Source organism: Larus michahellis, chromosome 4, assembly GCF_964199755.1.
Source record: "Larus michahellis chromosome 4, bLarMic1.1, whole genome shotgun sequence".
Classification (NCBI taxonomy): Eukaryota; Metazoa; Chordata; class Aves; order Charadriiformes; family Laridae; genus Larus; species Larus michahellis.
The window spans coordinates 23,564,268-23,587,213 of NC_133899.1; the positions used below are offsets into that span (position 1 = coordinate 23,564,268).

The window sequence follows — 22,946 nt, forward strand, 5'->3', positions numbered from 1 at the left end:
CAGTATGTTAGTGTACATTAGCACATCATTGCATTCATCGCTCTTTGTTGGCAGAGAAATTAATTCCTGCTACGAAGGTGGCTAAATCAGTGTTAATGAATATTCCATCTGACCAATTGTAAAGCTTCGTAAGGCTTAACATTTCTCTCTATGCATGCTGCCACATCCTACTTCTGAAAATTGTGCTGGATCAAATACACTCTTGCCCATATTTAGGCACAAATAACTTACTAGTCACCTGCAGGGACAAAATTGAAAGCAGCACAACACAGACAGGTATATTTGAGGCATTTTAAGCAGCCTGTGTAAGCAGGAGCCCACCTGTAGTTCCACTGAACATTGGTTCTTGGGTGACGATGATGGTATGGTAGACTACATATGCTGATCTTCGAGGTGCTGAAGCTTGGAAATAAGTCTTTCTTCCAGTTTCTCTCAGATAAGGTGTAGAAGAAGCAGTTTCATCATCCTTACTTGGACCCCTTTGTTGGCGACGTGGCTTTCCTTTGGGGTCTGAAGTATGAATTCCTAAAAGTGAAAAAACAAATGTAAACAATAATGTTGTGCTATTACTCAAAATTTGACATATTGCAGGAGACTGGAGGCTGGAAGATAAGATAAAATGAACCAAATGCGCAATTAAATTAAATGAATCACATGCCCAATTAAATGCCCAACCAAAATATATTCCGTTATTTTATTTACCACAAGATGTTCAGCAACGAGAAGCCAATGCTAAAGTATATTACCTCCATTTTCAAAGGATCTGCGATCTGTTCTGGGAATACCCGCTATGGGTACTCTCCTTCCGGAACGCTCTCCCTCTCTTTTTGAATTATTAATTTTTGTAGAAATTGTATTACCATCACCTGGAAAGGCAACAGAAAGAAGGTTTTAGCTGCTTCTGTGCAAGCATAGGGAACGGCACTGCCACTCTCTTCCTCCCACTTCTGTGAGCTAGTGATTTGTTTAGTGCAATTTCCTTTAACGTCTCGGTCTATAGTCTTCCCCTCTTTTGTTAGTGATTTGGATCCTGTGTAGTGTAACTGACATGTAACTCTCATGCTCTCTAAGAGAAGACCCTAATACACAGGTTGAAGAAAACTATGGCTCCAAAGTAAAGAACCAGCTACAAATTACCTTCTCGTTCTTTAGTTTCTCACTTTTCATGAACCCTATCTGATCGAGTTTATGGTATTTTCACGATGCATGTCATCATAGTAGTATGATGTGCCTCAGAGAACCCAACTGAAGAAATGCTTTGGGGAAGCATCTCTGTCCCTTTCTCTGAATGCATCTGTCTTTTCAGACTGTCTCAACAGCAGCTGTGAACACAGCCCCCTCACCCACTCCTCTCCTCTAAGTGCTGACTATCGTCCCAGATACATCCTTTCTCTACGCTGCATTGGTGGCATATGGACCTCTGGAACACCCATGGTTGAGTCCATGGAAACCCATGCACACTGAAGGACACCTTCTGGCTGAACTATGAATTACTTCTTCTGGCTGTAGCATCGAGATACATCCTGGACACGGGCAGTTCGTGAACATAACAAAATACTGCAAATGATGAGGCTAAAATTGTCATGGCACTGGTTGCAGAGGTAAGCCCACTTCAAACTACAAACAGAACCTCTCAAGGCGAGTGGTAGTATAAAGTAGCCACAGTGCTCTTCACCTGGCCCCAGCAACTCTGGAGGAAGACGCGGCTTTGCCTGTTCTTCCTTTCCTCCTGCTAGTGTAAATAAGCACTTCTATTCCTCTCAGTTTGGGCCAGAATGCAGCAGAAATTATGTATTTTGGCTTCAGTTTATGGGGTACTTTAAAGTCAAAGTTTGTCCTTTTTTTCTTTTTGCTTCAAAACCATAAGGTAACAATCGGGTAACAATTTAGCTACAATAATCAGATTGACACACTTCATACACTGCCAAATCTATTCTACAATTCTCTCGTGAAAAGGAGGAAGTCTACCCATCAAGGTGTTTTGGTGTCGGTATTTTAATTTGCTGCATGTGACTAGTTTTTAAGTACACTTTATGAAGTGTTATCCTCTTTCCTTGACCATAGTTTTACCGGTTCTGTTAAGGCCTGTGTTCTGTGAGATACCAGCTATGTTCAAATCTGTTTCAGTCGATGGAAGTGGAAAGTGCACAGCATGTCATGTGCTCAAACCTGTGGATGTCAAAGATTTTGGTAACTCAGAGACTCATCCTGGTCACACTGAATTTAATAAAGGATGCAAACTGGCTAAAAGCAGCAGAACTGGACCGTAACCCTCAATAACTGCTGTCATCTTGCAGTGAAAGAAACTTTCACTTCAGATTGGTTTTATGCAAAGTATATAACATCCACGGCACTTGCAGAGCAAGAAAAATAACAACACCACAAAATTAGGAAATGCATCATAATTAACTACCTTTCACATTGGAATATTTTGATGCAATTGGTTCTTTTTCCCGAGGCAGTGCCTCGCATCTTTTCCCTTCAATAAATGTGTTCCTCTGTGCCACAGAACAGTCGCCTCCTATAGGAAAGGAGTCTCACAAAGTTATCTGCACTTCAAGAGCACCCAAAGAGATGCGAACAATGCAAAGACTCCGCTCTTACAATTATATTAAGTTTTTACCTGAAATGAATGCAAAGAATACCATGAAACCAAATAGCTAATTCATTAAGACTCACAAAAAAATTAGATAAACAGTGCATTTCAAAAGCTTTCAATACATATGGGTTTAAAGAGAGATTTAATTCTAGAATTGCTTCTCATCTCTATCCTTTTCTCTGAATGTATGTAGTTATAAATAAAGGCATATCTTAAAAGCTATATCCATACATGGATACTCATTTGTGACAGAGGATACAGAGGAGGCAGAGTTACTGAGTGCCTTCTTTGCTTCAGTCTTTACTGCTAAGGCAGCCCTCAGGAACCCCAGACCCTGGAGGTAAGAGAGAGCGCCTGGAGTAAGGAAGACTCGCCCTCGATCAAGGAAGATCAGGTTAAAGATCATTTAGGCAAACCTGACACCCACAAATCCATGGGCCCTGATGGGATGCACCCATGCGTGCCGAGGGAGCTGGCAAATGTTATTGCAGAGCTGCTCTCCATCATCTTTGAAAGGTCACGGAGAACAGGAGGGGTGCCTGAGGACTGGAGGAAAGCTAATGTCACATAAGTCTTCAAAAAAGGGCAAGGAGGAGGACCCGGGAAACTGCAGGCCAGTCATCCTTACTTTCATCCCTGGAAAGGTGACGGAGCAGCTCATCCTGGACGTCGTCTCTAAGCATGTAGAGGAAAAGAAGGTTAACGGAAGTGGTCAACATGGATTCACCAAGGGGAAATCATGCCTGACCAATCTGATAGCCTTCTGTGATGGAATGACTGGCTGGGTGGATGAGGGGAGAGCAGTGGACGTTGTCAACCTTGACTTCAGCAAAGCTTTTGACATAATCTGCCATAACTTCCTCATAGGTGAGTTTAGGAAGTGTGGGTTAGATGAGTGGGCAGTGAGGTGAATGGAGAACTGACTGAATGGCAGAGCGCAGAGGGTTGTAATCAGCAGCACAGAGTCTAGCTGGAGGCCTGTGGGTAGTGGTGTTCCCCAGGGGTCAGCACTGGGTCCAGTCTTGTTCAACATACTCATCAACGACCTGGATGAGGGGACAGAGTGCACCCTCAGCAAGTTTGCTGATGATACAAAACTGGGAGGAGTGGCTGACACACCAGAAGGCTGTGCCGCCATACAGCCAGACCTGGACAGGCTGGAGAGTTGAGGGGTGAGGAAGCTAACGAAATTCAACATGGGAAAGTGTAGGGTCCTGCACCTCAGAAGGAATAACCCCATGCACTGGTAGAGGTTAGGGGCTGACCTGATGGAAAGCAGCTCTGCAGAGAGAAATCTGGGAGTCCTAGCGGACAGCAAGGTGACCATGAGGCAGCAATGTGCCCTTGTGGCCAAGAAGACCAGTGGTATCCCGGGGTGCATGAAAAAGAATGTGGCCAGCAGGTTGAGAGAGGTCACCCTCCCCCTCTACTCTGCCCTGGTGAGGCCACAGGTGGAGCACCGTGTCCAGTTTTGCGCCCTCCAGTTCCTGAAGGACAGGGAACTACTGGAGAGAGTCCAGTGGAGGGCGACGCAGATGATCAAGGAAATGGAGCACCTCTCTGATGAGGAAAGGTTGGGAGACTGCCTCTGTTCAGCCTGGAGAAGAGAAGCCTGAGAGGGCATCTCGTCAATGCTGATCAATATCTAAAGGGCGGGTGTCCAGAGGATGGAGCCAGACTCTTTTCAGTGGTGCCCAATGACAGGACAAGGGGCAACGGGCACAAGGAAATTCCATCTCAACATATGGAAAAGCTTCTTTATGTTGAGGGTGCCAGAGCACTGGAACAGGCTGCCCAGAGAGGTGGTGGAGTCTCCTTCTCCATAGATATTCCAAACCCGCCTGGATGCATTCCTGTGCAACCTGCTCTGGGTGACCCTCCTTTGGCAGAGGGGTTGGACTAAATGATCTCCAGAGGTCCCTTACAACCCCCGCCATTCTGTCATTCTGTGATTCTGTGATTTCCTTGTCTGTAGTCTAAATCTATCCAAATACTTGCCAGAAATAGCTTATCAAAAACATTTTAATAACAAACATTTTAAATGTGGACATGAGAAGAAAATAATGTTGCCCAATTCTATTTCACAATTTAGGCTGGCAAAATCAGTCAGTCAGAAAAATGTGACTTCACCTGTCTGTATTATTCAAAATGGAGACAATTTTTCAATACCCATTTTTTTATCAGCACATTGTCCTACTCAAATCTGTTTTACATAAGACAGTATTATCAAGATTTTATCCCTGACATTTACACAAAACAAACAAGAATATTCTTTTTTATTTAACGTAGCAGGTCATATTTCCGCCCAGCAATTCTTAATGACTGATCTACTGGTTACTCTGGTGTCTTGCTCTGTTAAGAACATAACTCTCCCTCCTATGATGGAATTGTATTCTTACTGATTCACTAAAAAACTACTGCAGATTTTTTCAGTCATGCCACTTGGTCAAGAACGATGGAGAAACATGCTAAGGGAGGTAAATATTTATCAGTTTGTCTTCCTTTGACCTTAATTATGTGTGATAAAGCCCAACATCCAAAAAAAATAGAACTCTTCTGTTACCATCTTTTATAAGACCCTTCAAGGGGCTATTTATTTAAGCTAAATTTAGTTTGATGTGTTGCTACATCTAATCATCTAGGCACCCAAGACAGCCAGCACCTGTCTTTGGCACTTGTCTTATGATCCAATAAGTAACTCCAAAAGACTGCCTGTCTCTCTTCATTTCCAACAGAGAGCCTAGATGAGAAATTTAAACTACGTTCCTAACCTTAAGGTGGTTAAACTTGGACTACATACAACTTGATCATACAGAAAAATCACATGAAAGACCGATGTTGTGTATCTCAAGAAAGTACACACGGGGTTAACAGCCCATTTCTACCTTTTCCATCTACAATCGATTGATGCAGGGAGTCATCACGTGTGTGACAGTATATATATACATGGGGAAAAATGAAGGAAGCATTTGTGTACTCTTTGTAATATGCTGTCTTTCACTGTCACTAAATTAAAAAAGCGGGGAGGACGGGCAAGCTATTTAATAGTTTCTCCCTGTAACAGTAATTTAAAAACTGGTAAACACTGAGAGAGAGAGAAGATGGAATGCACTTGCCTTTCTGCAAGTCTCGTTCAGTAGCTTTCAAGGGTAATAGCTCATTTTCGGGATGTGAAGACACAGTTTTTGTTGATTGGTGTTTGTCAGGGTACTGAATCCTGTAATACTCGCCTAACTATACCCCAGGGGGGGAAAAAATCACAAAGTTTACTATATTGGCAGCACTGCTGTTTAGGAAAGAGTCACTAATTCCATATTTACCGGATTTATAGCACATTTCCTTTATTGCTCTTTCCTCTTCAATATCTGCATCAGTCTTAGGCACCCAATTAGAAACATCTGTAGGAAATATTTTTAAAAGATTACTAGGTATCTATACAAAGACCTCCAACAATTCTCAATAATCAAATACCATCATGAATTTAAGTTCAGTCTCAGATGTTTCTTTTCTGACTGCAGCCTCCCCTTCTGGACAGAAAAATGATCCCTTAATATTAGGTATTGACAAGTGCAATGGAATTGCAGTTACAACTCATATTAAGAAGCTCGTGTTTGTTGATCTAAAATGATTCAAAAACATCTTCAGTCCTCATTTGCAAAATAATCTTTCATTTACACCCAAAAGGAAATCTTCCGACTAAACACGTCGCCAGGGAGTGCTTGTCACAAAACCTCCGCCCAAAGTTCCTGTCCTGTAACATCTTCAGGCAGAGCTGGTGAAGCGAGTGCTCCTCATCTGTCTCAGTTAAGTCTCACTAAGATGACCACAGCCTGACTTTTTCCGATGTTTAAGTTAAAGTGGCTTGCTCAGAGCGAAAGCGAGTTAGGAAGCACTAACAGGCAGCCCCCCAGCCAACCTGAAAGGCAGGGGGAAAGGGAAAAGCAACTCGGGTCTGCCTGAGAACTAGCACAGCCATTGCAGAGTCCACACAGGAGAGCGGGTCGTTCTCGCCCTTTCACTCTCTGGGAATGTGCAATTCATTACTTCCCTCTCATCTCTAGGTGAGACACAGTCAACGGTTTAACAATGTTTAAAAAAACTGAAATAAATAATAACGTAAATACACACACGTAGACATTCGGTTAATCTAGTGAAGAGTTTTCTCTGGGTTCTCTTCACTAGATTCAAGAATAACCTCCTGTCATAAAATGAGACTGTCTTCAGAGTTCAGGAAATCAGTTGAACAGATCATTTAAGTTGAAGTCACACAGCTATCTTTTGTAAACAAACCTGTGACTTCACCTTCAGTGATGAGTGTATACAGCCCCTGTTCCAAAGTTTGTTTCTCAGAAAAGAACTGCCTCCTAAACTGGTGATTTCATCCCCAAATTTTGAGACATTTTGAAGAGTGTTTGACGGCCATCAGAATGGTGGATCACATCATCTGAATGGTGGATCAAATTTTAAAATATTGAATGAAACAGAGGTATGTGAATTACACCACTATTGAAATACACAGTTAGGCATTTCACAGGAGTTAGAAAATGTTGCCTCGGTCACATCTGGTGACTACCGGTGCCAATATTTTGAAGATTAGCTGGAAACTATTTCCAAAACTCGTCAACAACTCCTTTCTAAAAATGTAATGGTTACTACGATAAATCAGTTGTGAAGTACATTGCAAGAGTCCAAAATCCCCATTCTACTTCCTTGTAAAAGAAAGAAAAAAACTGTTTACAGTTCTGTTCCTCTTCGTCATCCTCTTCATCCTCTTCGTCATTGAGGTTTATAATCAGGGGAGGGTGAATTGGTAATAAAATATTCTTTTGATTTCTGAGTGATTCTTGACGATGGGCTGGATGCAGCATCCCTTCTTGTACACCCTGCTGCAATGGGGCATCTGCAGATAAGGACAGTATATTGATTTTATTAGGAGGGAACAGGAATATCACGTGCAAGTTCAGACCAGCAGGTATAGTTTTAAATCATTATCACATTGAAGGAATCATTAAATAGACAGATTGCGCCTTTTAGGAAAAATATTCTGTGAAGGCTGACAAAAGAGCATCCTCCAGCTACAGAGAGTAGGAAAAATGATGGGTACTCGCTCCTGCGAATGGACAGATGAGGCACTGCTGAATAAAGCCTTTTGGAAAGAGGATCCTTTTGGTCATTCTACGCTATCTGAAAAAAGCTGTCTGTCTCTTCCAGATGGTGGATAGATTAATCTGAGGCAGAAACCTTCTTTCTTCCGAGCCCTTTTCAGATATTTACAACACAGGGAAACATGCGATTAGTAATAGCTGGGCTGAAGTAAGTAAGCGAGTTTAGGCCCCCACCTGTGAAACTATTTTAAACATGCTGAATAATAGGCAGGCCTCTATCACTCCTCATGGCATCAATTTTGAAGACGTTAGCAATGCTAAGCACAGGATTACCTTTTTTTAGCTTGTGGATATTTCTTTCTATCAATTTTCTGAATCACGACTCTCTTTACTAAGTACAAAATGTAGATTTTGAGAAAGAATATGAAGTTCATGAAAGTAAGTTACACTTACGTTCAAAGAAAATCAGAAAAGATATTACTTTCCTTAGGAATTTATATCTACCCATAATATTTGCAACAAAACTATTTCAGTATGGGGGTGGCATTTTCTGAGAGCCAGGAAGTGCAATGGACTGAAAATAACAATGATGAAAAATGGTGAGTCTATTTGTATTGTTTGAGCTGGACAATTTGCAGCTATAGATACAATCAGGATTCTGTGCATTATATTAAAAATATCAAAGTTGGGTATGTTCCCATTTTTAAAGAAATTAGATGAAGCATGGGCATTTTCTTTTATCGCAGTTGCTGTTATTCTTAGGCATCTCTTGCTTGCCTACAAGGAGCACGTGTATCATAGTAAACCCATTTTAACAACACACCGGCAGAACAGATTTGTTGTATCACATGCCAGAGAAAGGAAGATACAACACTTTAACTTGATAGAGCCTTTTTCAGTGTCCAGAATAGGGTGTTATTAGCTCTGGGCAGCATAAGCCAAACCAAACTTAAATTAGTTTAACAAGATTTCTAACTATTAAAATGAATAAATGCACTTTTAATATTTACAATATTATTGTGGAGCACACAGACTTTGAATTTATACATACTGCAGTGTAAAGAAAAAGGCTTGGGTCCATTTTCTCATTGGATGTTGCTCTTCTACAGCACGCCCTTGTCCACAGTGCCTCTGTGTCTCTGACTCACACCAGACCCAAAAGCATGCCTGCATGGTGTGTACGGCAGCACATGGTGCCAGGCGCCAATGCTCTGGGTGTGGGAACTGCACTAAAAGCAGTATGGACACTTGCAGAAAGAGCACTCAAGCTCTTGCCTTGGTCCTCCATGAATAGTTTGGCTCAACATGCCCAGATACAACAGACTACCTTTTCCTGGGGGAATTTCAGGAACACAAGGTGTTTGCTTCTGACTAGTGGTCTTCCTGGGCTTCTCTTATGACACCTGTCTACAGGTCTGGAGATAAGGCCCAGGAACAAATCTGGTTTCATAGAATCATAGAATCATAGAATCATAGGGTTGGAAGGGACCTCTGGAGATCATCCCGTCCAACCCCCTGCCAGAGCAGGGTCACCCACAGCAGGTGGCACAGGAACGCGTCCAGGCGGGTTTGGAATGTCTCCAGAGTTGGAGAATCCACCACCCCTCTGGGCAGCCTGTTCCAGTGCTCCGCCACCCTCAAAGGAAAGAAGTTCCTCCTCAAGTTTAGGTGGAACTTCCCATGCCCAAGTTTATGCCCATTACCTCTTGTCCTGTCCACTTGTTCATGCGTCTATGACAAGTCATGCTGACTTGCTCTCACTCTGGCTTCCACCCAGTTTCTGACATGTGTCTTGGTTCCCTGCCCTGGACTCTTACCCTGTCCCAGGTCGGACTCTTGGTAAACGAGAGCTCCTCTTAGAAAGGACTGAAGAAAAAACCCCAACTTATAATGTGGTGTTTTTTTCCATAAATACTCTGATTTTCAGATATCGTACTGCCTTGTACACTGTTACTCTACTTAATAGCCTGCATCCAATGTTCTAGCCTGAAAAGTGTATTCAAAATGATGAACTGGAAATATACCTGCACACACAGCACTGTAATCTGGTGTTTTCTATACAAGGGGGGGTCTCACCCACCTAACACATTGTGCTCTATCAACAGATATTGCTACTAGTGGCCCTACCAACCTCCTCCCCCTCCACACACACTACTTTTCATTTCTCTGAAATGGTTACCTGCCTGCTCACCACTTTTGACTACTGGAGAGATGTAATCTAGCAAATACCCAAGTAAAGCACCACTTTTGCTCCGCGGACCTTAGCAACCTAAATTGCCATTTGTGCCTTTATCTTTCATGTCACTGATAGTTAGGATGATCCTAACTAAAAAAAAATCATATGGCAACCCTATTCAAATGCCAATACAATTCCTTTCTTTGCCTTCAACTTGCTGGGATAGCAGATCATACCTGATGGATTTGCCGTGCTACATTTCTTGACTTTAATGCATACAAGGTAAGCATGGGCAGTAAGCATCAGGAGGACATTTTCCTGTATTTACTTACTCTCATAAACAACTTGTTGAGAAAGTATTTTTACTCACTGTTACTAGGTGGCAAAAAAAGTCCATTAATATAACGAGGTTTGCTATGATGGAAGGCACAACTGATCCTCACACAGCCTAAGGGTTGTCTTTCCCAGAAACCGGAGATTTTGCTGTACTTTTGCTGCAGGAGAAAACAGTTTTCAGATATTGCAAGTACAACAATAAAAACAGACTAAATGGTGACATGGGCAGTGGGATTGAGTGCCCCCTCAGCCAATTTGCTGATGACACCAAGCTGTGTGGCACAGTTGACACGCTGGACGGAAGGGATGCCATCCAGAGGGACCTCGACAGGCTGGAGAGGTGGGCCCGAGCAAGCCTCATGAAGTTCAACCATGCCAAGTGCAGGGTCCTGCACCTGGGTCACAGCCATCCCAGGCACAAATCCAGGCTGGGCGGAGAATGGATTGAGAGCAGCCCTGAGGAGAAGGATTTGGGGTGCTGGTGGATGAGAAGCTCAACATGAGCCGGCAATGTGAGCTCCCAGCCCAGAAAGCCAACTGCATCCTGGGCTACATCAAAAGAAGCGCGGCCAGCACGTTGAAGGAGTCCCTCTGCTATGAGGACAGGCTGAGAGAGTTGGGGTTGTTCAACCTGGAGAAGAGAAGGCTCCGGGGAGACCTTATAGCAGCCTTCCAGTACCTGAAGGGGGCCTACAGGAGAGATGGGCAGGGACTCTTTATGAGGGAGTGTAGCAATAGGACGAGGGGTAACGATTTTAAACTGAAAGAGGGGAAATTTATATTAGATATTTGGAAGAAATTCCTTACTCTGAGGGCGGTGAGACACCAGCCCAGGTTGCCCAGAGGAGCTGTGGCTGCCCCATCCCTGGAGGTGTTCAAGGCCAGGTTGGATGGGGCTTGGAGCAACCTGGTCTGGTGGGAGGTGTCCCTGCACAGGGCAGGGGGGTTGGAACTAGATGATCTTTAAGGTCCCTTCTAACCCAAACCATTCTATGATCCTATGATTAATACATGGTGTACTGCTGTGAACACAGCCAAGAGGTTCCTTCACAGTGACAGAATCTGCACTTGGAACTCCCCTGAGGAAAATGACCTTGTGGGTAAGTCACACTAGATTCCCATGCCCTAGTGGTTGCCTTAAATGAGAATTGCGTTTTTTAAAACCTTTCAGTTTTAATTAATGGGGGAGATGATTCGGTAGTCCAGGTATAACAGTACGGCAACAAATATAAACTCGGGTTTATATCCTGGATATGAAACATATCCCAGCTGAGAGCTGTGAATGCCAATTTGCCAGTTATTTCTTAATGAGTTTTGGGGTAATGTTTTAGAGGAAAACAAAGTCACACTTGAAAATATTTGAATATTTGAAGGCAAGTTTCACCCAGTTCCAGACATTATCAGATGGGTCTAGGAGCAGCATCTGAAAAACTCGCCGCTTTTGGACTGTAGCCAGTGTGACTGTGCAATCCCCTGGGACACGGTGGGGCCTGGAGCCAAAGCCCATCACCCAGGCATTGACGCCTAAATCCCTAGTGCTGAGACGGAGGCAATAACAAAGAGCCCTACACTCACCCCTGGATTTTCACCAGGTGGAATATAAATATTTCTCGGAAGAATAAACCCGTTTTGAAGGACTTTGTTTTAGATAACTGATTTTGCAGAAAGTCAGGTAGTCGCTGTAAGCAGAAATTACAAACATGGCCTATTTATTCAGAGTGAATATAATGTCGGTTGAGTAAGGAAGTGATGAGTGATCTTCATGCACGGTTTTTAACTTGTGTGTTCCTTAAGTATCTCAGCCCAGTTCATGGGAGAAATTGTCCATAGTTTAGATGACGCTTAGCTCTTCTCACCACTTCCAAAAATCAGATATTTTATCTACAGATGCAGCCATAACCAGGCAGAGTGACATACCAACTTCTAACTTTACATAATAAACCTCCCTTTCAACACAGATGTATCAAGTAAATCAAGGATACAAGTCACTCTAAAATCTACAGCACTCACCTGTGCATTGGGGGAATAAAGATGGAAATAGCGGTCATTCCCAGCTGCGGCCATTTTCAGCTCTTGTGCCTCACCTCTTGCTTTCAACCTCCACTCTCTCAATACCGACAGAACATACGTTAAAATGTTAAAGCTATCAACATTGAGGCAAATCGTATTCTTATCCAGCAGTTTTCTTTCAAAAAGTAGACCTTCAGAACCTTAGCTCTGCTTCTTTTTTCAAACAAAACTCCAACTGGCAGTGAAATACACTCAAAGAAAGGAGGTGGTACCTGCTCCAAGCTTGTTGAACTGACGAAGGCAGTTGCCAACCGCTATAGAATGTTACCTTTCCAAGGTTCCACGGTTGCCAGCGCTCCTCCAGCTCGTAACATCAGCAAGATGGTGCTATGGGACCTGTCCAGCTTGAATATCTTCCTTTGCCTCCATCGCTTCAGAATGTAGTACGGAAATTCTGACCCTTTCAAAGAGTCTCCCATTCCGCTGCTTCCTTGACGTAAAATGGAAAAAAAACAGATGGCGGGGCTTAAATAGTACCCAGCTTCTTTCCATGGGAACTGTGGTCTTTGATAACACAAAGACAAACCTTGTTCTTTGACTGTTTTTTAACCAAAATCCTTGTGCCCGGTGTGTTTCTTACTGTACCTCTGTCTTTGGATGGAGAAACGTGCTGCTTCCTGTTAGTACACTGTTAGCCGTTAACTGCTCACATTTCCCTGTTACATGGGTTTCCTTGCTTTTTCTTGCTTCCATGGTGTCCACTGCCACAGCTCGAGCAGAAAGAACAGTGTACGCTTGTGTCCCTAATTAGCACCTCCCTTCTCATTCAGGTCCCAGGCTGCCCTGAACAAAAATAGGGGGGAAATGAAGTTTCAGTCCTGGAAAATGGTCAGGCATACTGTTATCCCCAGGACATGGGGTCGCGGGTACAACACTGAGTGACATCAGTGACTTGGAGATAAAAACTTCAGAGCACTGTTAGACCAAAACCTGGGAACTTAGGAGTAAAGCAGAAAAGGAAGCACAGAAAGGAAAAGGAGACGCGACCTTAAAACAGAAGGATGCCATCACTCAAAGAGTACTAAGGGTACAGATGAAGCCAAAGAGAAGGGAGGCAGATACAAGGCAGAATTGAAGAGAGAGGACTAGAAGGTCATGTGACTGGTAGCTCCTTGGGAAAAAAAGGAACAAAACCCACAACCACTGGACTGGACGGACTAATCACCTGTACTGTACACCATGGGTCTGCCAGTGGGAAGGGTGACAGACGTGTACATGAAAAGCAGGTGCCAGCGACTCCATGGGCACAAACAGTACGAGGCTGGCTCAGCAGTGGTGACAGCCAAGCTGGGAAGAAGTACGAAGGCTTTGAAACGACTCCAAGTCTTCTCGTCTCGCTAGGAGCCTATCAGCTTGTTTGTAACTCAAGTATCAGCAGATGGCCCGAAGACTAACTGCAAAGGAAAATACCACATGCCTGACCATTCGGGCTTTGGCACTGGAATAAAGTGATTTCTACAGGGATGACTTCACCTAAGTGCAGAATGAAACTGCTCACTGGGATCAAGGTGGGGAGTACTGGCAAGAGCTGTGAACAGACAAACGATGTGAAAAGGCTCCCACGGTTGCGTAAGCCCAGCAACTGACTGGGGCACACAGGGGAGGGAAAGCTCAGGAAAGCATGGGTAACGACTGCCAGTAGGCATGAGTGGCCAGAGTAGGAAAGTGCTAACACTGCCAAGAGCTATGCAAGCAAGGGCTCTTTGTAGCTGTACAGCTGTGCCTAAATGAGGCACAGCAGAAGGTATGGTCAGGAAGAATGAATTCTGTATTGGGTTTGCGTGGCAAGGTTTTGGTAGCGTGGGGGCTACAGGAGTGGCTTCTGTGAGAAGCTGCGTAAGCTTCCCCCATGTCTGATAGAGCTCCAGGACGGACCCACTGCTGGCCAAGGCTGAGCCCATCAGCAACAGTGGTAGCACCTCTGTGATATTATATAAATATAATATATTATATAATATATTATATAATATATTTATATAAATATAAATATTCTTAAAAGAAGGGGAAAAAACTGCTAGGCCACAGCAGCTGGAGAGAGGATTGACAAAATGTGAGAGAAACAGCAAGGGACCCCACGCTGGAGCAGGGGAAGGGTGTGAGGAGGAAGGAGTGGCAGAGACAAGGTGTGACAAACTGACTGCAACCCCCAATCCCCGTCCCCCTGCGCTGCTGACCAAAGGGATATTGCATACCATGGGGCGTCATGCTCAGTTTAAAGCTGGGGGATAGAAGAAGGAAAGGGGCGCATTCAGAGCAATGGCGGTTTTCTTCCCAAGTCACCATTACGCTGATGGAGCCCTGCTTTCCTGGGGATGGCTGAACACCACCCTGCCGATCGTGAACTCCTTATTTTGCTTTGCTCACGCACGCAGCTTTTGCTTTACCTATTAAACTTTCTTCATCTCAACCCACGAGTTTTCTCTCTTTTCCAATTTTCTCCCCCCTCCTGCCGGGGGGGAGCGAGCAAGCAGCTGGTGGTGCTTAGTTGCCGGACAAGGTTAAACCACGACACTCTCTAAGTTATTGTTCCTTCATATAGAAAAAGCCAATGGGGGATTAGATTTGGAACTAGTGTACGCTATTTTTTTTGGTTTTCAGAGTGCAGGCAAGGGGTTATGACTGCTAGGGAAGAAGCGGGGTGGGAGGGTGGGAAAACTGTTCTTTTTCATGTAATCTTCATAAAATCTTCATTATGCTGTATGTTACATTTACAAATCTGAGCACTAAAATATAAAACATCCATGTAATGTAACAAAAGCCTGTAGAAGGTTGTTGTTTTATGAATTCTGAATTCTATTTTGAGACTTTTGCAAGACAAGGACTTGCTTTGTATTTTGCTAGCAGAAAGAGAGAGAGGCCAGCTTATAATGAGCCTTTTTCGGCTCATTTATGATTGTCTTTAGGCCATTTAATTCTCTGAAAAAGATTCCAAAATATCCATTGCCTTTTCAGCTGACGCAGGAACCTTCTATATATCAGGTCTCTAAGAAGGAAGAACGACGCCAAGGTAATTATTTCATTCTATAGTTACCCAGCCATACCAAGCCTGTCTCTGTAAATTTCAGCAGACATCGGCTGAAGGGTCAGTACTGAAGGGACATAAACCATTAAGGCCAGTAATCTACCCCTTCAGAAAGGACAGGTGAGCAGCATTTGTGGTGCTAAAGGGTTGGGCTACGGTTTACGACTCAGAAGTTTTAGCTGTTTCATGATGGGCTTACTGTAGGTTTTCTGTATGTTATTTAAGACTGGTGGTCAAAAAAATAAGAGCATGTGTGGTCTCTAGAGAGCGAAAATCACAGCAATTACACGACCGGGCCGCGCCGGGAGCAGAGGCTACAGCCCCTGACACAACATGGCCGCCGGGAGCCCTGTGCCGGGACTACAGCTCCCAGCGTGCCCCGGGGCGCCCCTTCCTGCCCTCTGACCCCCGCAGGAACCAGAGCCGCCTCCCCGGGGCTGCCCCGGCCCAAGGCCCCGGTGGAGCCGGGAGGAGGAGGAGGGCAGAGAGGGAGAGAGCAGCAGAGAGGGGCGGGAAGGGCCAGAGGGACAACGGGGAGAGCAGGGGGGAGCTGGGCAGGGAGTGGAGGGAGGAGAAATGCTGATGAGGGGCAGGGGGAGAGCGGGAAAGAGATGGAGGGCAGGGGCCAGGGTCAGGACGAGGAGGCGGAGAAGGACAGAAGAGCGACGGCCTCCAGGGCTGAGGTGGGGGAAGAGCAAAAGGGGACGGGGAGTGGGATGGAGGCCCAGAGGGAGGAGGGAAGGCCCAGGCAGACAGGCAGGAAAGGGGACGGGCTGCAGGACAGCAAGGAAGATGAGGCCAGGCAGGTGGACAGAGCGATAGAAAAGAGAGAAGGGCAGGGAGTGGGGGAGAGAGATGTAGAGAAAGACAAAAATAGCAAAGAGAAAACCAGGCTGTATGGCAGGGTGGGAGGGATGAAAAACATAAGATCAGGGAGCCGGCCAGAGAAAGACAGAGAAAGGAAAAAATAGTGATGGGCTAGAGACAGGGCGGGAGGAATTAAAAGATGGGGGCAGGGAGCCAGGCAGAGAGCGATGAGGAGGGACCACAAATAGCAACTACGGGCAACTGACTCCATTTCTTGAGCACCCCCCAGCAGCGGCATTACCAGGCACCTCAAGGAATGCGCTGCCTGCAAAAGCCCTTCCCTGGGCTCAGTCCTGCTGCCTAATATTGGTGATGAACGTCGCCCTGCAGAGTGGCCGGGACTGTGGGGAAAAAGCCCAGCTCGGGGCGGGGGGGGGAATCAGCCAGCTGTTTTTTTGTCTGTTTGCTTGTTGGTTTTGCGTTTGTTTGCTTCTTGGTTTTGCTTTTTAAAATAATACCATTTAAGCTCTAAATACAACCTGTAAGGAGAAAGGACCCAGGCGTACTAGGTTGGGCACATTTAGAGCCCAAAGCCGTCCAACAGCCACACAAACCACCGCTGGCTCCCGCTGCGCACACTGCACCGCCTGCTCGCAGGTACAGGCAGCCGCCCTGGGTCTTGAGCGCTCCTCCAGAGCGGCACCGCCAGGCAGCTCAAAAAATCCCACTGCCTGCAAAAACTAGAGCACAGCTTAATTCTGGGCAGTTTTCCCTCTTTTCAGGCCTGCTGGTTAAAGAGTCATCTGTTGAGGCATGGCTCAGGACCACGCCAGGACCAGCAGCGCTGCTTTCTGCACCCCGCGGCAACGATGGGCAGAGGGACATGTTCCCAGATCATGGGACGAGGTACATGTGCGAGGTGTCAGGGTCACCCCCGCCTGTTTTTTCCCAGCGAAGCCCCAGCCAGTGCCAGCCCCAAGCTGCAACCCCAGGGCTGAGGCTCAAGGAGCTGGGTGTTTGTGCGGGCGCTGCACCCTGCCGTTGGCTGCCCTGGACTGACCCCCGTTGTCTCCAGCTCTGCTTTCTGCCAGCGCTGGGGGCACCACAGAATGGCTTGCCTGCTCCCCAAAGCTGTCCTGACCCATGTCTGCAGCTCGCGTGTGGTGTCCACGTCACACAGCTGATTTGGGGGTGGAAGCTCTCTCTTGTGGCACCCTGGGAATGGGGGCCAAGCAAACCCCATTCCTCCCTTTGGGACTTCATGCCCAAGAAGACTCAGTGCAGACGTACCGTGTGCTGAAGAGCATCCTGCAGGGAGGTGACAGCCGTTTGCAGACCAACGCTGAGACCTGCCTGACAGCAAAGGCACCTGGTGGCTGCAGAACAGCCCAGGTGAGCTGGTTCTCTTGGAGGCCACCACAGCAGCCTTCCTCTGTCCCTGGTTTTGGTGAGATGTGGAGCAGTGCAGAGATGTTTCTCAGGCATCCAGGCCTGAGGGGGGTTTCCCAGTGCCCCCGTGAGAGATCTTGCTCCCAGGAAGCACCTCCCCATAATGCCGAGGCCGTATCCGCCCCCCTGGAGCTGGGTACAGCTGCCCTGAGGGGTCTCACAGGGAGGACAGGGTCATCTGACACAGAAATGATGAGCTGAAGCCCGGTGGCCATGGCTGGCCGGTTCAAAGTCTCCGAGGGCCTCAACCTTTCTCCCCGGGAGTGTTTAACCCAGGTTTTACTGTTACGTACAGGATCCGGGTGTGTTGGCCCTGGCTTCCTGGGGTTATGTTATTTTTATGTTATCTTGTGTTCCGCATGGTCTTTTTTTGTGGAGAGTCCTCTTTTTCAGCTTGTTTACCATTTTAAGGTTTAGATGGGGGTCTTTGTTTTGTGTACAATGTTTTATCTGTTTGGGGTTTTTTTGCTGTTTTGGTGGATTGTATTGTGTTTTCTATCTTGAAACCATCATTTCTGGTCCAATATGTCTCCTGCAGGTGGGGCAGTGCCACTTCTGGTGCAGTCCGACTCGTTTCTGACTTCTAGCCCATAAGTAATGACTGCCAGAGGACTATGCGTACTTCTAAATTTCCATGGACTTCCAAATTCAGGGTCATTTCTCCTGCCTTGAGGAAGAGCCATGGGAAGATGCCAGCCACATGGAAGGACCAGGCTTTCTGGGTTTTGCTTTTGAGTTAGAAACCTGCAAAGAGGCTGCTGTCGTTAAGTTTAGTGACATTTTGTAACTCAACTGGGTATTGTGTGACTTGAAACATTGCTGGCAAATCATAGAGTCATAGAATGGGTAGAGTCAGAAGGGACTTTAAAGATCATCTAGTCCCAACCTCCCTGCTATGGGCAGGGACACCTCCCACTAGACCAGGCTGCTCAAAGCCCTGTCCAGCCTGGCCTTGAACAATTCCAGGGATGGGGCATCCACAAGTTCTCTGGGCAGCCTGTGCCAGCGGCACACCGCCCTCGGCAAAAAGAATGTCTTCTTAATATCTTTTCTAAATCTACCCTCTTTCAATTTAAAACCGTTCCCCTCGTCCTATTGCTCCACTCCCTGACCAAGAGTCCCTCTCCACCTTTTCTGTAGGCCCCCTTTAGGTAGTACTGGAAGGCCGCTATAAGGTCTCCCCAGAGCCTTCTCTTCTCCAGGCTGAACAACCCCAAGTCTCTCAGCCTGTCCTCACAGCAGAGGGGCTTGAGCCCTCCGATCATTTTTGTGGTCTCCTCTGCACTCACTCCAACAGTTCCATGTCCTTTGCATGTTTGGGGCCCCAGAGCTGGAGGCAGTACTTCAGGTGGGTTCTCACGAGGGCAGAGTAGAGGGACAGAATCATGTCACTCGACCTGCTGGCCATGCTTCTTTTGATGCAGCCGAGGATATGGTTGGCTTTCTGGGCTGCAAGTGCACATTGCCAGCTCACGTTGAGCTTCTCACCCACCAACACCCCCAAGTCCTTCTCCTCAGGGCTGCTCTCAAACCATTCTCCTCCCAGTCTGTATTTTTGCTTGGGATTGCCTCAGCCCATGTGTAGGCCCTTGAATTTGGCCCAATTGAACTTCTCCAGCCTGTCCGGGTCCCTCTGGATGGCTCCAGCCTCCCATCCAGCGTGTCGACCGTGCCACACAGCTTGGTGTCGTCAGCAAACTTGCTGAGGGTGAATTCAATCCCAACATCCATGTCACCAACAAAGATGTTAAATAGAACACCATTCATCACTGCTCACCACTTGGTCATCAAGCTGTTGACCAAACCTCTCTGAGTGCAGCCATCCGTCCAATTCCTTAGCCACCGAGTGGTCCATCTGTCAAAGCCACGTCTCTCCAATTTAGAGACAAGGATGTCATGTGGGACAGTGTCAGATACCTTGCCCAAGTCCAGTCAGATGATGTCAGCTGCTCTTCCCTTATCCACCAACACTGTAACCCCGTTGTAGAAGGCCACCAAATTTGTCAGGCACCGTGTGCCTTTAGTGAAGCCATGTTGGCTGTCGCTGATCACAGAATCACAGAATCACAGAATCACAGAATGGTTCGAGTTGGAAGGGACCCTAAAGATCATCTAGTTCCAACCCCCCTGCCATGGGCAGGGACACGTCCCACTAGACCAGGCTGCCCAAAGTCTCACCCAGCCTTGAACACTTCCAGGGATGGGGCATCGACAGCTTCCTTGGGCAACCTCTTCCAGTGCCTCACCACCCTTACAGTAAAGAATTTCTTCCTGATATCCAATCTAAATCGACCCTCTTTCCGTTTGAAACCGTTGCCCCATGTCCTATCATTGCACTCCCTATATTCCGTGTGCCTCACCAGAGTTTCCAGGAAGATCTGCTGCGTGATCCTGCCGGGCACCGAGGTGAGACTGCCCAGCCTGTCTGTGGAGGAAAACCAATTGCCTTTAGGCATAGGAACAAATCTATGGAAGGTTCCAGGCGTAAGACTCCCCTTTTCATCTGTACGGCCCTAAGAGCTCTATTGGCATTTCCAGTGCCCAGCCCCTGGAGAGCGTGTGAGCTTGTGAATAGGTTTGCTCTCCAGGCATAGCCAGGGATCTCCTTTCAGACTAGTGACAAACCCGTCTTGGTGGAAGGCTGGTATCCTTCCCTTCCTCAGTGAAATTTCAAAAGTAACATAGATGCCCGTCCCTGTACCGATGAGACTTCACCGGGACAGGTTCCCAGGAGAGTGTTTCTGGCAGAGGATGGGCTTTTAGTGCATATCCAACAGTGGGGCTTTTTTCCTCTGCTGCTGTGGTTTGGACTGTGGCGATGGGCGAGTTGTGGAATGAATACGTATAATCCACCACAGGCTTACAGGCAAGGCTACCATATTAAAACCTGGGCTTCCAAATGACCATTAACAGGAAAATCAGACACCAAGAGCAAAATTAATGATGTCTTTTATACAGAGGACAGCACTGAAATCAAAAGGATTTCCTGACTCCGGAAACCCAAAAGGCATTTAAAGATGTAAAGCAAGCAGTCGTGGAAGCTCCCTCCTTAGCCCTGCCAGACCACAAGAAGGCTTTTATATTTATATGAACAGAAAGGAATAGCCAGTTGGGCCAGAAGCGCCTGCAAGCCATAGCATATTACTCAACAGAACTCGACCGGGTCATTCAAGGCACAAACTCCTGCGCTAGGGCTGTTGCAGCAGCAGCTTTGATGGTTGAGAAAGCAAGAAAGGTTGTCCTGGGGCACCTCCTAACGCTGATGGTTCATTCCTGACTTCTTAGTCCTCCTCTCCAGACAGAGTTCACGCCGCTGTGGGTGTGCCGCGGTTGGGAAGTACATTGGCTTGTGGCCATAAACCGGGTGGTCATTGGCCCCTTTGGCTGACCTTTCGGTAGCTGCCCCAAGGAACACTCAGCCCCCCTGAGATGTCCCCTGCCTTTGCTGGCCCTGCGGTGCGGGCAGCTGGGCGCCACACTGCAGAGCCGGCTGCATCTCCCCCAGGCTGTCTTGGCTTGTCTGCTGCCCGGAGGAGGGGATAGCGGGGGTGGCAGCCTGGGGGTGACAGGAGGGACCCCGCCGACCTGGGGGGTGACAGGACAGTGGCCGGTGACAGGCCAGGGGACACCAGGGACACCAGCAGCCAGGGGCAGTGACAGCCCTTTTGTCACAATGCACTGGGTCCCCAGAGGCGTGGGGGTGGGGGGGGCGGTGGGCTGTTGCCCGGTTTGAAATCATCAAAATAGTTTTAGCCAACATAAGGAAATTTTGGAGGCTCCAATCAATCGTAAAAAGAGATATATGATTAATGAGTGAATATGGTCTTGAATTGAGAGCATGAAGCTATAGATGTTCAACCATGGAAATGGACCGGTGCTTTTTGATTCTGGGAAGTCAAAATTTGTGTCGCTGAACTGGAAAGCCTGCTTTGCCTTGTGCAGAAAACACCTGAAATCCACCAGGAACGCCTTGACACGAGAAGGCACAAACTACAGGAACTGAAATCCAGGACTAATTCTGGTTTGTTCTTGTTTTAACCCTGAGAAGTAGAGGATGCCCAGTCTCTAACCCAATATTTAAAATGTGATAGTCACCCCCACTGCAAAGCAAGATGGATTATCCCTAGTACTATTTACTATTTACTATTCACTATTCCTGTATAGTCCTAAATACCCCAGTAACAGTACCTATAAACTATGACACTTTTTGAACAAAATAGTCTCTGCGAATGGGAAGCCCTAAAATGCTGCTTTAATTTATCGTACTTCCAAACAGAACTCCTTTGGGGCAAATCCCAACAGCCAAACAGTCAAGGGCTTTCCCTACTGAATGCAACCGTTACCGTGATGTTATGCCCTTAATGCACAACGAGAAGTATTTCCTACCGTGCTGGCTTTCTGGCAGTGGAGCAACACCCACCACTGCCACTTCTTTTTTTTTTTTTTTTTTTTTTTAAATTACGTCTGTCTTAAAAAGATCCCGCTAATTAAATGTATGCCTTCTAGATTGTCACTGTTCAAAGCAGTTTAAAGCAGAAGCCTGACTTTCTAGTGGGCTTTTTTCTTCTGCCAAACTCATCTGCTGAACCCCACTATTAATGGAAGGGTTAGGTCTGTGTCATGGCACCACCATGTGAAAATGCTACTACTGAAGGTTCTGTTTCAAAAACACAAGCATCCTGGGGATCAGCAGAGTTATGAGAGGAAATACAGATTACAGGGCATCTTAAAGCATGTGTGTAAATGTTTGCTGGCAAATGACAACAGCTTTCTAAACAAACTAGAACAATGTTGAAATGTGACAGCTTCACACGTAACAGTATTTTAAAACAGTCAGTCCCAGCTGTTAATACTGGCTGTATGTTTGGGGCCATATGCTACCTTTTACAATATAAAACCAAGTCCACTTGGCACGTGAAAAACGTGCACCTCTCAGCAATACCTCCCCACGTTGCATCCGTTCAAAAGATTTAAAGTCCTACCAGTCTTTTCAAAACCAAATGCGTTGCTGTGTTATTTTGCACACATGTAAGCTACCAGCAAGCTTTTACTGCTGGCGTTTTTCTGTCGCTAGTCTTTTCTCGGCTAATCTCCCACTGTCACTGGAAATCTCACCACGTTGGACGGTTTACTGAAAACATTTTATTGTAATCAAAAAGTGACGTATCAGGGCTCTGCGTATTCTGCAAATCATTCTGCTGATATTTCATAATCGGTTGTAACAGCTGCTTCTGGCAGGCAATTAAAAAGCATACTCAACCATGAAGATGTTCACAGTACCTGAAACTCCACCCAAAGTAATGAACGGTGGTTAAAACTAAGATGCCCCAGCAAAACCTTTCACGTTGCATTGTCACAACTCACAATTCTGAACAAAATGTT

The 22,946-nt window shown here is 46.2% G+C and overlaps 1 protein-coding gene across 1 annotated transcript; it reads right to left on the reverse strand.

Moving 5' to 3' along the window:
* Nucleotides 1-230: 230 nt before the first annotated feature.
* Nucleotides 231-12,705, reverse strand: LOC141743055 (uncharacterized protein C12orf50 homolog). The gene is made up of 9 exons (XM_074586785.1): nt 12,555-12,705; nt 12,227-12,321; nt 10,251-10,425; nt 7,338-7,499; nt 5,920-5,997; nt 5,716-5,829; nt 747-866; nt 322-525; nt 231-238 (listed from the first exon to the last, which is right to left on the reverse strand). Exons 1-9 carry the CDS (start codon nt 12,703-12,705, stop codon nt 231-233), a joined length of 1,107 nt encoding a protein of 368 aa, XP_074442886.1.
* Between the last annotated feature and the right edge of the window lie 10,241 nt (nt 12,706-22,946).

Coding starts and splice junctions, on each gene's coding strand:
- LOC141743055 (XM_074586785.1), bottom strand. CDS start 12,705: ATGGGAGACTCTTTGAAAGGGTCAGAATTTCCGTACTACATTCTGAAG. Junction 5,830..5,919: donor GGAAATGTGCTATAAATCCG/GTAAATATGGAA, acceptor GGGTATAGTTAG/GCGAGTATTACAGGATTCAG. Junction 867..5,715: donor TGAACGAGACTTGCAGAAAG/GCAAGTGCATTC, acceptor TTGCCTTTCCAG/GTGATGGTAATACAATTTCT.